General features: G+C 33.0%; 2 protein-coding genes across 4 annotated transcripts; one reads left to right on the top strand and one right to left on the bottom strand.

The window, feature by feature from the left end:
- Positions 1-229: 229 nt before the first annotated feature.
- On the bottom strand, positions 230-6,574 carry LOC106061816 (calcium-regulated heat-stable protein 1-like). Of its 3 annotated transcripts, none has more exons than XM_056021482.1 (4): positions 6,454-6,574; positions 3,988-4,138; positions 2,066-2,191; positions 230-1,714 (listed from the first exon to the last, which is right to left on the bottom strand). In XM_056021482.1, the coding sequence occupies exons 2-4, from the start codon at positions 4,110-4,112 to the stop codon at positions 1,534-1,536; spliced, it is 432 nt and encodes a 143-aa protein (XP_055877457.1). In that variant the 5' UTR covers positions 4,113-4,138; positions 6,454-6,574; the 3' UTR covers positions 230-1,533. The 3 variants fall into 3 exon arrangements, with proteins under 3 accessions (XP_055877457.1, XP_055877458.1, XP_055877459.1); XM_056021483.1 differs by having other exon boundaries at positions 3,988-4,148; positions 6,454-6,546; XM_056021484.1 differs by having other exon boundaries at positions 6,473-6,543.
- Positions 6,575-9,722: 3,148 nt separating this feature from the next.
- On the top strand, positions 9,723-15,889 carry LOC106057033 (active regulator of SIRT1-like). Its single transcript, XM_013214060.2, has 4 exons — positions 9,723-9,911; positions 14,033-14,191; positions 14,699-14,802; positions 15,746-15,889. Exons 1-4 carry the CDS (start codon positions 9,869-9,871, stop codon positions 15,869-15,871), a joined length of 432 nt encoding a protein of 143 aa, XP_013069514.2. The 5' UTR covers positions 9,723-9,868; the 3' UTR covers positions 15,872-15,889.
- The last annotated feature ends 202 nt before the right edge of the window (positions 15,890-16,091 follow it).

The raw sequence follows: 16,091 nt of genomic DNA, 5'->3' as shown, positions 1-16,091 counted from the left end.
CGTAAATTATATAGAAGCGATAGAGCACCAATAGGCTAAATGTTGTTTGTTTACGATTGGTGAATGAGGTCCATTGAATTTAAACACCACACACATAAACAGAATTCTGTTTTGTTCAGATTGTGCAGACACATTGTCTGGCTTAGTTGTTGATTACAAAATATACATACAAAAAAAACAACAACTAGCATATATACAAGTTGAAAATAAATTGAAACACACCTAGCAATTACATTTTGTAATCCAGCATTTATTTCTTACAAGTTAGGCACTTCAAAATCACTCGTCTAAACATTACACTCAGCAAGGAAAAAGTGCATGCCTTCCATTCACTCATTAACAAATGAAACTAAATAGTATTCTTTTCTCTCTTGTCAATCATAAGTACTACTGGGCCTACTCTTTGTAATCAAATACTTTTATGTCAAAAGATAGTTCTAATTTCTTGAATGAGAGCTTTTCATTTTGGGTGGAATTAAATCTGATGAAACAATGACAAAATGGCAACAAGTATTGCTGTTGAGTTAGTTAGCCTGTCAGCTTAAGTAAGGACAAACAATTACTATAAGATATATTGCAAGTATATTTAGTAATACAATAATACAGCACAATAATGATTTGTTAGTGGAACACTGTTGTGTTATTGGTATACACATCTACAGTTGATTTAGTGACTGAAGAAGATAACAGTATCAAAGTTGTTACCAGCTGTACAAAATTATAAGAACAAATAGTTTGAAACACAACACTGCTATGATTGGTGAGCTATATACATATTATGTTTATATTGCATACAACTAATGATGACTATAAAAACAATATGACTACTAATGTTTTTTCTTTCAAATTTCTTTAATAGTACTTAATGAAATGTAAATAATACTAATTCAGTGAGCACAAATAATTCTTAACTTTAGATGAGACCCGTCATAATCAGAATTATTGGTGGCTTTATGCAGGCAACGCTGTTCAAACCTTTCCTGGACCCATAAGACTTTTCCAAAGTAAAGAAACAACCATTGTCAAAACTGACACAGAAATGATCAAGAGAATATGGAAGAAAATGTCAACAATACATTTTTGTACAAAATGCGTAACAAGTAACTGAAACTCACCAAAGAGACATAAATGCAAAAAAAAAATAAAATATACATATATAAACTTGTTTAAGAAATAAAAAATGTGTAAAAATTTAACATGATAAAAACATAGTTTACAATCCAGGTTTTCGAGCCAAGAAAAAAAAAAGACAGTCGCCCTATTATTTAAATGAATGCTATTAATTTGCTATCAAAATCATTTTGCATATATCCTGTTTAATTGCATCATCATCCTTTACTGTTATTAATTTTTGAATGTACGTATTTGCAAACAACATTCAAATTAATGTTGAAAAAATTTAGATGTAACTTTAATAGACATCTTTATAGCAAAATGATCAAAGTGCAAAAAATGTATTAGCTCCTAGAAAATTTTAAATCTTGGATTTTAAGCATTCCAGTTTTTAGTAGTTTGTACATTTTAAAAAGCTAACTAATCTGCATATTTTTCTGGTGATGTCGGCACAGGAGAATCCCATCTTTCATGCAGTACTCCAGGCTTCAAATGTGTGATCACTACATGGACAGCTTGAAGTTTTTCATTTCTTGGTGGGATTGTCACTGTTTTAAAAGTCACATGATCACCTTCTTTAGGCACCCATTCACCTTCAATGCTGAAATGTTAAGATTACAATATAATACCTGATTTAGAGATTCCAATATACCCATAAAGTACATTCAAAAATGTATTATGGTGGTAGAATGAAAAGTGATTGAATTCTGAAGCTCAATTTTCAGTAAAATTCCATGTAAGATAATCATAGAGACCATTCAGCTTTAATTTTATTGAAATAGTATATTATTTTAATTTGTAATATTATTATAATTTGAAGGAATATATATTTCAATCTAATACTTAAGAATTTTTTTTATAAATTCCAATATTATTATAAAGTATGGCAAATATATTGTCCTAGTGCTTGTTGCTTTCCTATTAAACTATGAGACAGGTCAGTTGAACTTACTCTGAAATGTGGACAAATATGTCTTCCTTTTTGCCATCTTCTTGGTGGATAAATCCATGACCTTTTTGTCTACAGAAACTTTTGACTACACCTTTACAAGTTGGACCTTCAGCTGCTCGCTCCGACCTAAAGGATATAGATTCATATTTTTAAAAATAATTTTCACCTAATATTTCTATATATATCTATATATATATATACTAGCCACATGTTACCCGCAGCCTGCGGGTCTTAATTTGCGTATCACTGTCGATATAGTCACTGAGAGTGTTTTGTAAACAATTAAACGAAATAATAATGTTATAAGTAAAGCGAATGCGTGAAATAATGTAAAAATAGTATGAATGGAGCTATAAAAATAGCTAATTGACCTAAATCCAATTTTTTAAATATAAACATTTGCTTGTAGGCCTACATATATTTGATTAAAATATGAAATGAATAGACTTTATTTTGTATGTTCATGTGTTAAAGTATAAAGTAGATCTATCATCTTGAGTTAGAGATAGCCTAAATCTAGACTTAAAATATTGGCTTGGATAGAGTTCTTTATGCGCTTGCGTGGAGGCTTCGATCTGCGAATGCGTGACCTTTTTTGTTAGATGTACGGAATCATGAATGGAACTATCAAAATGTATGTCGATTCGGCTTAGCAGCTATAACGAACGAATGTATGAAAAATGCTTTCAAAAAACCAATTTGAATGTTAATTTGATTAAAATATGAAATGAATGGACTATAATTAGTATGTGTTATTGTGTTAAAGTATAAAACTATCTTTGCGAAGAGAAGTTTTATCATCTTAAGAGTTGAATTAGAGTTTTAGACCTAGGAATAGAGAGATGTGTAACCTTTCTGCTTATCTAATGAAAGAATGTACGTCAGGACTTTTAAATTTTTTTGAGGGTATTAAGTTTGTTTTAGGGCTACTATACATACGTTACGGTTCTAGTTAGTACCCAAGGAACATTTCTGCCAAGTTTTATCAAGATTGGTCAAACGGTTTTGATTTTATGCGGGACATACATACGCCTTAATTTCTACTTTATAGTATAGATATATATTTCTATATTATATATATGCACACACACACACATTGTACACTCAGATATGAGTAAGAAGGTTAATTTATTTATGATCCAATTATATAAATTAAATCTTATGAACCAAATGTACTTCTTAAATAATAATAATAATATATCCCATGTCTAATTTACCATAAGACAATGACAAAAGGCGCAGAAAAATAAAAATTAAGGGTGTCAGGGGTGAATGTTTCCATCTTTTAAACTACGCCTTTAAACATGCATTGTAATGTGTAGTCCAGTTATATTAACTGTCCTATTCATTAATGCACACACCATCTTTTTCATCTGAATGTGTTACAGAAAGAAAGTTGCTTAAAATATTTTTCATTAAAGTACAAAAATCAATAAAAAGCTCAACATAATCAAACAACTGAAGTTGATGATGGTGCAGAAAGATTAACCTTTTGTGTAATGAAGATGGTTGCTTTATAATTTTTTTTTTTACATTCCTTCAGAAATGAGTATTTGTATGCCCTACACCAAATTTCCTGCAGAATGATGGCAGGGGAGCTGCATATCACATGACCAGGCAGCCATAAGGCAGAGATTAAGGCATAATTAAGTCTGATTTCAATGATTTCAAATAGAAGTTAAGAAAAACTGAAATTCTTTATTCAAAGATCAGTCTTTCAGGGTTTAACTGTATCTAATGTAGGCAAATAATAAAAAAAAAGATTTGCTGGTATTCTTCTTCTTAATTTTGTGTTACAAGCCTTTAAATTTATTATTTTGACACATTAAATGTATATTCCCAAAATTATTATAGTCCACTTTAAAAAGAAAAAAAAAGTGGTTGTTTCATTTCTCATTTAGAGGAAGAGAAAAGAAACTTACATAGATTTTGTTCTTGTTCTCCTTGTTGGAATAGGACTAGGTATGAGAAACCTTCTGCCAGGAGACTCAGAAATCTGAGCATTGTTGAACGCTTGAGTCTGTGGGATGTCTTGTGGACTTGACATTCTATAGCACTAGTGTCTTTAATTGTCTGTAGATATCTAATACAAATTAAGAAGAAAAGTATTTTCAATACAGCATGGACCAAAACTATAGTATTATAGTCTATAAGTTAACTTGACAAGTGTGGAAGTTGGAATTGTTAATTAGATCTAGTTAATACTAAATCATCTGAATTACATATTTACAGAAAACAATTAAATATGTCACAATTTTCATCTCATTGCATTTAGATTTAGTAATGGTTAATGTATACATTGTGATCTTTTGAGATTGAAAAGTGCATAGTGTAATTTTAAAATTAAAAAAAAAAATATGTGACATGGTACACAAAATGGCATCTTTGATGAAACACGAAACACCTGGGTTTGGTTATAGTAATATTCTACTAATTCCAAAGAGTATTGAACAGACATTTTTGTTGAAATTGGTTAAAACAATATAATCTTATTGCAATATCTGATTTCATTAGTTTATTTGAGTTATTTCTTAGACGTGGTCCTAAAAAATGTGTCACAGGTGCATCAAAAAGTGTCCTACTTGGAATTTTAATCCTATATCAATTGTTAAGCAGTAGACCTGTTCCCAAGTCTGCTTTTACTAAAAATATCAATAATAAATGAACACAGTGTAATTTTTGTTTGAAACTGTACAAATTTATATAACTTTGGTAAAATAGGCAGAGGTGGAAGTGAAGCACCTCAAATGCACTTGAAAAATAAGACTAGATTTTTTTTTATACAAAGTAATTTATGTAATGGGAATCACTTAATGGCCTCACTGATATGGCTTAGTACACAAGTTGAGCAATTTCCACAGGAAAAGGCTACATGATGTTTAGTAATTAACAGGAAACATTAATAGACAAGGTGTTCCACATTTTTTCATTGTAGCACCTGAAACGCTGCAGCAAAAAAAATTTTTTAACTTGTACTGGAAAATCTCAGAAATCTAGGTACAAGTTATTTTTTCAACAAAGTTTTGGAATATATGCATAAAATTAATTATTCTCAAGTTTGATCTGAAATACTTTGAATACTTTTTCTTAAATTTTATTTGAAGATCTCATTGTTTATCTTTGTTTGTCGCGCTTCATTGGACAAGTCTTAATCTAGATCTAGTGTAGATCTAAATCTACTCTATATATTATATTTCATGTAAATCTAGTTCTAAATCTTGTTCTTGGTGCATTCAAGTCATAACCCTGCATCCTTTAGTCTTTGATCAGGCAATTATGTCTACTGTATTTTTAAAAGATTGCTGAACACACACACACCTAAAAGTATAATAGATCTATTAGTGGTTAATAAAAACTATTTTGTGAATCACTCATAAAAGAGTAATTAATAATGTATTTACAAAATGCACCTGAACACAAATGTGGGTACCCCCTTAATCGGCACTGCTGTGGAGATGTACATGTCCCTAAGGTATTTATTTTTTATACATACATACTTTATATAATATATTATTGAAATGGGTTAAAACAATATAATCTCATTGCAACATCTGATTTCATTTTTATTAAGTTTCTTTTTATACATACTATAATATCATTGAAAAGTTCTAATAAACTATTTTAATGATAGATATGCTATCTTACTAGATTTTTCCAAAGCTTTTGATAAAGTTCACCACCATAGTTTGCTTAAAAAATTAAAATATTTTGGCATTGATGGTCCATTGCATCATTGGATTAAAGATTTTCTGATAGAGAGAGAAAAAACTGTAATAATAAATGGCTCTAAATCAACAGCAATAACAGTAAACTCAGGCGTACCTCAAGAACAGTCTTAGGTCCACTACTATTTTTAATTTACATTTTATAAACGATTTACCAAATTGCATTAGTTCAGGGAAAAAAAGTCAGATTATTTGCAGACGATTGCATAATATATAGAATAATAAAAACAACACAAGATACAGAAATTTTACAATATTCTAGATCTAGAGTCTAGAGCCACTATTCACTAGACTCTATATTATAATCTAGCTAGGATTTATTAAAATTAAACTTTTGGGTATTGGACCTGAACTTCTGGGCTGGAGACTTGACTGGGTTACATTACTATGATTAGATTTCATTAGATCTACAAATTTGTTACACTCACAACTCTGAACTACTCACACTAGACAATCACTAGTCACACTCACACTGCCACTGCCTGACTGCGGGCACTGGACTGGTGACTGGGTTATGGGCCGCCTAACTAGGTATGGTATGGACACTATCATAGTCTATGGATGTGCAATTCGAATTCTACTAAACTCTAGGTATCTATCCATCTAGTAAACTAAATCTAGAATAGATCAATTGTAAAATCTACACACTAGATCTAATCTTACCAAGCAGAATGCAACTCACTCTCGTCTAGATCTAGAGTAGATTCGAGTCTGGTTGTAATCTAGATTTTAGAAGGATCAGGTTGTAACTTCCGGCCAAATACACTGGCCTAAAAATAAAGAAGACTTTAAAACTGCGCAAAACTAGTTTTTACTATATAGATCATGGTCCTCAGCCTGTGGTTCGCGGCCCATTTGGGGGTCGAATGACCATTTGCCAGGGGTGGCCTAAGACCATCGGAAAATGGTTTGGTTATTTTTGCTATTTGTAATCAGAAGTTTTCGTTGTTGTTGTTGTTTTTAGTTTTTAGCATGTTTTAACATACACACTTGTAACATGGATGATATACATTTATATTTATGATGTGGTTGTACAGATAACTACATAGACTTTTTAGACTTAGACTTAGGTCCTCCCGCGCCGTTCGGCGCATTGGGCGGCAAGCTGTCTCCATAATGATCTGTCACTGGCAATGTCTGAAGCCTCTTCCCATCTGGTGTCCACTGTTCTGAGGTCCTCCATGAAGGTGTGTCGCCAGGTGATACGAGGACGTCCCTGTTTGCGCTTTCCTCGTTTTGGCTTCCATGTTATCGCAACTCTTGGTGTGCGTAATTCATTTTGACGTAGAACATGTCCCGCAAACCTCATGCGACGCTCAGTCACAACCTCACTAAGTGTTCGACTCCCAGTTCGGCAAAGGATTTCCTTGTTTGAGATCAAGTATCACTAAAATAAAATAAAAGGTGGGGATAACACATCTAGATATAAGAACAAAGACATAAAGCCAGGGGATATGGATGGTATTTGGAGTCAATGTAACATCATTGTTAGAAAGTAGACAATCTTTTTATTGATGGTTTCTTCTTTGTAGTTGTTAAAGAAGATATCTTCGTTGTTGCAGAAATGATTGAAATTAGAGTCCATTAAATGCGTCGTAGCACCATTGATGGGTCAAATGTTTCTTTGGTTAAGATTTAATGACGTCGTGAAGAAACTTTCATTAACAATACGCTATCGTATTATAGTCCACGTTATAAAGGAAATAAATTCATTATGGAACAATCCATGAACATGGACAAAAAACGTTAAGAAAACAAAATGACAATTTTTTGCGGTATGTTTTACTTCAATAGTTTAAGCTGGAACTGAAATACCAAGACGCGTCATTGGTAAAGCCAAATGTATGAGGCCGAAACAATATCCGAGCTTTGCTGATAAGGGAACTTTTGCTGGTCAGTGTTCAGGCCTTCCATGACAATAGGTCTCGATTAAGGGGGCTCGAGGTTCGACACCTGACTAGAGCAGAGTTGTAGGCCTACTCTCGAGCGCCTGCAGGCAGCAAGGAAAACCTTCTCCCAGATACCCCCTCTTCCCACTGATTCACTGAATATATAGTAACAAATTGTTAATATTCTCGTCGCGCTTTTAATTTGTTTACATTTGCACGTGCTTCAATGAACCTCAGAGCTATATCAGCGGGAGTTCATGCAGGGGTGGACTGGCTATATGGTCATTCGGGCAAATGCCCGGTGGGCCGGTACTCAAATGGGCTGGTAGTGCCACGAAAGGACCGCATGGATGCCACTATGGCACGCTAAAATTGTTAAAGGTTTTATAAAACCTTATAAAATAGCCCTCTGAGCGTTGTGTTTAGAAAAAAATATTTCACAGACTATGTAGTGTAATACTTTATTAATCTAACACAGTTTCCGAAATATTGTGATAGCCTACATTTGTAGATAGTGCTACTAGGCTTCATCCTTTTAGGGCCTATACATTTAGCGATTAAAAAGCAACATAAGGCCTATTTTCATATAAAGATTTAGAGCTCATTGTATGAATGCATATCGATAAATTATCATACTTAGCATAATGACATAGCCTATAGGGCAATATAGGCCTAAAATTAGATGCCAATCATGTGATATACAAGTTATAGGCATAATTTTATAGGAATGCCAGGGCCGATTTCGACATCCAGTCCGCCCCTGGAGTTATGGCAGGTACGTTTGTTTGGAAAGGGGTCAGATCAGTGCTTTTTTTTTTTTTTTTTGGAAAAAAATAGGTGCCGGCACTCAGTGATGGATTGCCTAACTTTTAACTACTAATTACATTGAAATGGGTGCCGGTACGCCGTACCGGTGCGTACCGTCACAAAAAAAAAAAAAAAAAACACTGGGTCAGATAAAATATAAGGTCCATATAATCTTCTCCGGGCCAGATCCGCGAAACGGCCGGCCATTCGGCACATTGGGCAGTCGGGCTCTCTGAGCAGCTCATTAACCTTGCATGGTCTCCACTCAGAGCTCAGCTCTCAGCTGTGGCTCCAAGCAGTTGTCCCTGCATGTGGCAATTGCACACCCCGGCAAACCGTGTCGACTGTCTGAGCGTCTAAGCAGCCCCTTTTAGGAATGCACAGCTTACCTCCTAAGCATGAGCTAGGAAGGGGCTAGCAAAGGTGCCCTAAACATTGCCTGTCCCCCATGACCCTGGCCTGAGATGAACTCCAATTGGTGACAAGGCACGAGACCTTGGACCGTAGTACCCTGGTAAGGAATTCTGCTGTTTGGCGTAGTGCCTCATAGCTTCCATACAAACATAGTGAACCACTGGATACGTCTTCCAGCAGCTCGCGGAGCTGCGGACACTCTTGCAAGACGTGCGCCACCGTCTCTTCTGATTCCCCGCAGTGTCGGCAACGGGCATCAAAGTTTGGCCGGAACCGGGCGAAGTAGCCTACGCACCTATGGGACAGTGTCCCGTACGCCACTGCGCTATTGTTGTCTGTTCCGACCTTTTTAGCCTCCACCACGGGTCCTCTCGATTTGGACGACGCATGTGCTGCCAGACTCCCCTGGAAGTGTTGGAGTCATCCCAGGATTTCAACCATTTTTCATGTACCCACTCTCGTATAATTGTGGTAGCCCATGACCCTGGCCAGTCTCCCGCGACTGGCGGGGGATCCCACTAATGCGGGAGAAGCAAATCAAAGAGAGAGAGAGAGAGAGAGAGAGAGAAATGGAGAAAGACGGTCGACAAATCTTGTGTAGTCTGTTAATATTATTTATCTATTTCTATTTTTATGTTATGAAATTTGGACCACAGACCTATATATAATTATATATCTATGGGTTTCCTCAATAGAAGAAATTACCAAAGTATAATATATATAGGTCTGTGTAAATTACATCTTATTAAATTATATTCAGGTCTGTGATTCAGTACTGTTCTTTTTTGTTGGGAAATTAAATTTACGAATAGAAATCGAGTGAATGAGTAAATAAGCACACTCTTAGTACTCTTAGTGAAGATCTAGATCTAGATGTTGTAATTAACTAGTAGTCTTACAAGATTTACTAGATATAGATTTAGAGATCTGATACTCATAGATAAGTTAGATATCTATAAAATCTTAAAATGTCAGTAGAATTAGTGGCAAGATCTCTGCGTTTAGATTTAGGTAAGACCTAGGCGACCTAGCCTAGTAGCCGTCCTCCTAGGCCTAGGCTAGTTAGTAAGTTACTAGTACTTAGTAGTACTACTCAGGACTACTGTACTAGATCTAGTACTATTAATTATTAAACTATTTACTAAGTCTAGTAGACTTAGAAGACTTAGTCAGTGACGTTAGTCTTAGTGAGACTTACTTAGACTTAGTCTTAAAGTTAAGTTAGAATTTTGGCCAATAAATTTAGAATATTAATTACATTATTAGATCTATTATTAAATTATTGAATATAATTATTAAATATTTATAATATAATAATATATTATAATAATAATATATTTTATATAATATATACCGGGTAGATCTAGAAAGATCTAAGTAAGAATACCCATGCCCATGTACGCATCTTCTCTCTGTTCACTGAGTCTGAGTGTTCTGTAGTAAACTGTAGTTGTAGACTCAAAGACTGTTTTGTGTAATCTGTAGTTTCAGTTCTACTCTGTTTGGGACCTTTCAGCCTCAGACTCAGGATCAACTCAAGAAAACATGAAACTGGAACGCTCCAACATAAAAATGAACGAAGAAGAAGAAACCAATAAATTTTAAATATAAATGAAAGAAGATGAAAAATGCTTTCCAAACAACACCAAATTTATGACGCTGGCATTATTGGTTCAAAAGTTATTGATTTTTTAAAAGATTTTGTCCAAAGAGCCCTGACTTTATAAGATCTTGAGAAATTTTTTAAAAAGTGAAGCAATTTTTTTTTCAAATGGTAATATTGCAAAAAATATTATTGTGAATACATAATATCCAAAAGTATATTTCAAATGAAGTTTTGAAAGATGAGTTTGAAATTATAAGTTGCAAAGGAAAATGAAATTATATAATATTTAAAAATATTATGAATAATAATTCATGACCAAAAAAAATGTAAGTTTGCTTGGATTGTGTATAAAAAGATAGATTCTCCCCATTGTCATGTTTCTGACCAAAAAATCTAAAAACTGATCTATTTAGTTCTAAAACTCTCTAGAGTCTAGATCAGAAAAAGTCTCTTAGACTTAAGATTTATTCCTATCTCTGTATGTAAAGTAAAGTTCCCCTTTCAGACCTTGTGATCAGTGGGGAAGATGTTGTAAAGGTCATCTGTTTCTGTGGCCTACAGTCAATGAGGATGTCATGTGACCAGCACAATGTCCAACCACCTTAACTTTTCCTTTACTAATATCAGGTACCATTAGTGCTGGGTGGACTCAGAGGAACCCCAAGATCCCCAAATTGAAAATCCCAGTCTTCACTAGGATTCAAACCCAGGACTCATGGGAAGCCAAGTCGTTTACCACTCAGCCACAGCGCCTCCTATTTCAATATATAAAGTAAAGTTAATTTCCCCTTTAAGATCCTGCGATCAATGGGGCACAACGACCAACCACCTTTACTTTTCCCCAACTTATGTCAGGTAACTATTAGTGCTGGGTGGACTCAGAGGCGCCCAAAGATCCTGAAATTAAAAATCCCAGTCTTCACCAGGATTTGAACCCTGGACCTCCAGTTCAGAAGCCAAGTGCTTTACCACTCAGCCACCACACCTCAGTATATAATATATAGAATATTTTAGATCGAAGCAGGATGTTTTAGCAGCTGTTTTGGCACGGTGGTTATTTTGGCCCAAAATGTTTTGATCACACTATTTGTGCTCATTATTTATTATATATTATTTTTTTAAAAAGAATAATAATTAACTATGTTTTGTATGTGTGTGTTTCTGTCTAGCGTATTATTCATCTATTGAACAAGATATATTTTGGTCAGTTATTTTTGGTATTTAATTTTCTGTTTTAATTATTTTTAAATCAAATTATAACATGGTTATGGGATTTAATATTGTCCAAATCAAAATAAAACAATGATAGAAAAAAAGGATGCAAATTTAAGTAGAAATGAAAATAATTTGTTTAATTTAAAGTACTTTCAACTAAAAAAGGAGGGAAAACAGATGAATGTCATCCTGTGCGTTTCGTGCACCTCACCTATAGTTTATCTGGGTGTGGAATGCATGTTAATATCATGGTCCCAGGTAGAAATCTGCCCTTTCATACTTTATATATATTAAGGATTATGACGTCCTAATACAAGCCTTCCACAGGGTGGTGTGGGATTGCAGCAGGAAGGCTTCGAATCCGGGACTTTCGAGACCACATATCACGAGACAATACCACATGACCGGGCAGCCATCCATAGTTCACACTATGTCCATTAATCAATGTGATATATCATTTATTGCATGTATATGTGTGTTTGTGTTTCACTTTATTTTCTTATTATTTTGACTTGTGCATGTTTGTTAATTAAGTGGAACATTTTTATCTTCAAAAATATTTGATTACACTAATTTACAAACAAAAACAAAGTGAAACAGTAATGGCAAAAAAATCGATGCAATTTTTGTTTGCACAAAAAAAAATGGTTTATATTTAATTTAATTAATTTATGGTATCTCCAGCTATATATTTAAAATATGCTCATTATAGGTTTTGTCTTCAGTAGTCAAATATATAAATATATATACCTTACCCAAAATATTTTTTTCAATTAAAGTTATTTTGTAAAAGTTTCTTAGCTTTTACAGACATTAAATTAGTGTCTATTACTTTTAAAAATTGTCTTTTGGAAATAGAAATCAATGGATGTAATCCAGTTTGCTTGGCAGAACTTGCATGCTATATAATTTAGGGGGGAGAGGGAAGCATGCAATTACCATGGTCTCAGGTAGAAATCTTATTATAGCTTCATTATATAACCAAAACCTTTATCAAAAAACCATTCAGTGGATGGGGGTAGAATTCATACTATACATACATTAATTTATTTTAGTGAAATAAATTTTATTATACAAGCTACATGTTTCTTAAGTTATAGTCAGAATATCTCATGCTAAAACGTACCCTGCACCCAAAACTTCTGCGTCAAAACATTACATACCATTTTTAGGCCTAGATTTACATTTAGTGAGTTAACTACACCCCCCCCCCCGTCTCAACACCCTAAAAGAACAGCCGTATATGCTTACAGTCGTGGAAACAAGTTTTTTTTAATATTAGCATGTTACAAATCAAATATAGTATAAATGTTTAAAAAAGCACACCATTAACTTTTTAAGTATAGTTACTTCCATTTTTATTTTATTTATATAAAAACTTGCACTATTGAGAATTGCTTATCTTGGAGGGGTTAAATTTTGTTGGAATTCCTAAAGGGTTGTTTCCTCATTTAAACATAATAAATTTGGTATCATTTACAAAGCTGTATTAATTTTCTAGTTCTATGGTTGAAAGATTTTTATATACAGGGGCAAATTTTTTTTTTTCATCTTAGAAAATTAAAGATTTTTCAGATAAAAGTATCTTAGAAATTACATAAGATAAAAAAAAAATTGTTTACACTAGTTTGTAGAACTATTTTTAAAGATAATCTGTATTAAATGTCATAAAAATGCCATTTTAAGAGGCAGCTTCTTTTCTTATGACATGCTTAAAGTCATTTCTGTAAAACATGAACAGAAAATGGTTACTGATGTTAAACAGGTTTTAAGATCCAAAATGGCCAATTGTGCTAGTACCTTTGCTACAGTGAAATCATCATATTTCCTTTGTGTTCCTCAAGGAACATAGGGCCTCAGTAAAAGTATGCCACGCTCCACGGCCTCTTGCTAGTTTTTTAATGGCTTCCCAGCTCTTTCCTGTCCTCTCGGCTTCATCTGGTACACTGCTTTTTGGTCTTCCTCTACGTCTTGTGCCCTGGGAGTTCCTGTCTAGCTTTGTCGTTGGTACCTTTTCTAGCTATGGTGAAATTGTTGGTATTAATAGATCTATATGTTGTTGTTGTTTTGGGGATGGACACTTTTGGCTCTTGTATCTTCAAGTGGAACTGTTACCCTTAAATTCCAAAAGCACATTTAATAATTCATTTCTGGTTACTTTGACCTTAATATTTTTTTAATGTTTATTTTTAATATCCAGTGAAACATTGCATAATTTATTGACATCTCCCAATAGAATGCCCTCATCCCCAACCATGAAATTGTTTTTAGCATTTCTCAATTTGCAATTTAGTTTTATTCTATTTTGCAGAAGATGTTGAGAAAGGTCAATCTAAAAAATCTAGTGTCAAAGAAAGTCAAGTATATACTGCTCGTCAAGGAATCAACAGAAAAAAACGCAAGCTGGAGAGGAAAAAGGAAAAAGAAATATTGGAAAAACGCAAAGGAAAAAAGTTAATGTCAGCTATTGGTAAAAAATATATGATATATATATATATATATATCAATTTTTTTTTTTGCAGATATTTTATTAATTTTGAAAAGATTTTATTAACTGGATAACATTCCCCTCCAAATGAATGTAATAATAATAATGACCACAATTCTTTATTATCCTTGAAAAGAAGTGATTAGATGATGTAGTTCAATTGTTATTTTTTCTCTCTCTCTCTCTCTCTCTTTTTCCCCCCTCCTTTTTTTCCCCACTCCTCTGGCAATGTCTTGTAATTTAATTTTCACTCTGTGATAATTAATTTAATTAATAATTAGGTTGTTTGAGTATATAAAAGGACCTTGATAAAGACAATAATTATATATTTTTTTTGTTATTGTTTTTGAATTATCAAAGGTTTTATTTATAAACTTAAGATTATTTATGATTCGGGAGATATTACTCAATATTTTTTTTTTTACCTTTGATTACAGTAATGAGGGTTTTTTTGTCCTGTTTTCTCACCAAAACAAACTTTTCTTTCAGAGAAATATAAAGAAGAAAATTGTATAGATAACACAGAATCAAATGTTGAGGCTTTGTTGAGGTTGACAGAACTTGGGAAAGTCAATAACATTGTTGCTGAAAAGGTCAGTTTTAAATAGATAAACAATTTATCCAATACACTGATTATTGCTCATGTTGACCTTTCACTTAAGGGACAGGTCGTTTCTGCTCTTAAGCGCTTTACTTTTTATTGACAAGTAACCACAGTTTATAGCAAGAGTAGACTGTTGTCTTGTCAACATAAATGTTATGCAGCACTCCATTGTTGGAATTAGCTAGTAGAAAGTAATCTTTTATAACTATAATGAAAAATGAACACAAAGATAAAGGAGCCAGTGTACAAAAAGGCTTAAAAATGGCTGTAGTGTGAGTTGAACATGTCTCTAATGTTGGATGAAAATGTAATCTAGGCAGTATGGATTTACATGTCGGCTAGGCTCAAATATTTTGGAACAAATTAAGACAGCAACATTAAGTTTGAAAGAACAAGGCCTGACTGCAAATGTACAGAGTTTAGCACTTAGAGACTTGAGAGAAATACACAGCAATGGAAGACATCTAACACATGCACACACCTATACAGTAGAAACTGGAAAATAAGCAGAAGTAAATTAAACCTTGGAGGTCTACAATTCATTGATAAGTTGGTGTTTTTTTTTGGTGTTTGTTAACATTGAACCAATATTTCTAAGTGTGTTCAAATGTGCGTTTTTAAGGACTGTGCCATCTTTGAGTGAACATGCTAAGTATGAGATTCAAGTGTGTTACTGGAACAAAATTACTCAGAATAAATTATCTTGACTAAAAACTTTTTAAAAGTTTGAACATTTCTTTGGAGTATTTAAAAACCAGAATTTTGCGATTATTACTTTTATACTACAATAATTAGTTATCCATTTATTTTAATCGTTATGTGCTTTCTGGAGTTTTGCAGTATTTATTAAAATACTTTAAGGATTTTTTAAAAACATTAATTAATTATATTTATTTTTTAGCTTCTGATTGATATTCGATATATTTTTATAGATTTTATACAAACAGCCATGTCAGCTCTCCAGAGACTTAAAAGTTGAAATCATTCAAGAGACAAAGAGTACAGTTTTTACAGATGAAGATTTTAAAAAATTTAGCAAAGAATATAAAAAGAAATAAAATGTTATTTATTTTAAAGATACTTGTTTGTTTATTTTGAAAAATTTGTCTGGAGTAATATAAGAGAAAAGAAAAAGATAAATTTTAAAATAAAAACAGTTGCTCAATTGTGAATGTGTAAAATGTTTCGTTGACACCAAGAAGCATAACTGTTTAATTCATTAGGAAATTTCTTTTGATGTACTGGTAGTAAAAATCTTGTTATCTAATTAAATACAAA

This window comes from Biomphalaria glabrata, chromosome 2 (assembly GCF_947242115.1).
Source record: "Biomphalaria glabrata chromosome 2, xgBioGlab47.1, whole genome shotgun sequence".
Classification (NCBI taxonomy): Eukaryota; Metazoa; Mollusca; class Gastropoda; family Planorbidae; genus Biomphalaria; species Biomphalaria glabrata.
Note: the sequence above shows the minus strand (reverse complement) of the source record. Positions and strands in the feature narration are given on the sequence as shown.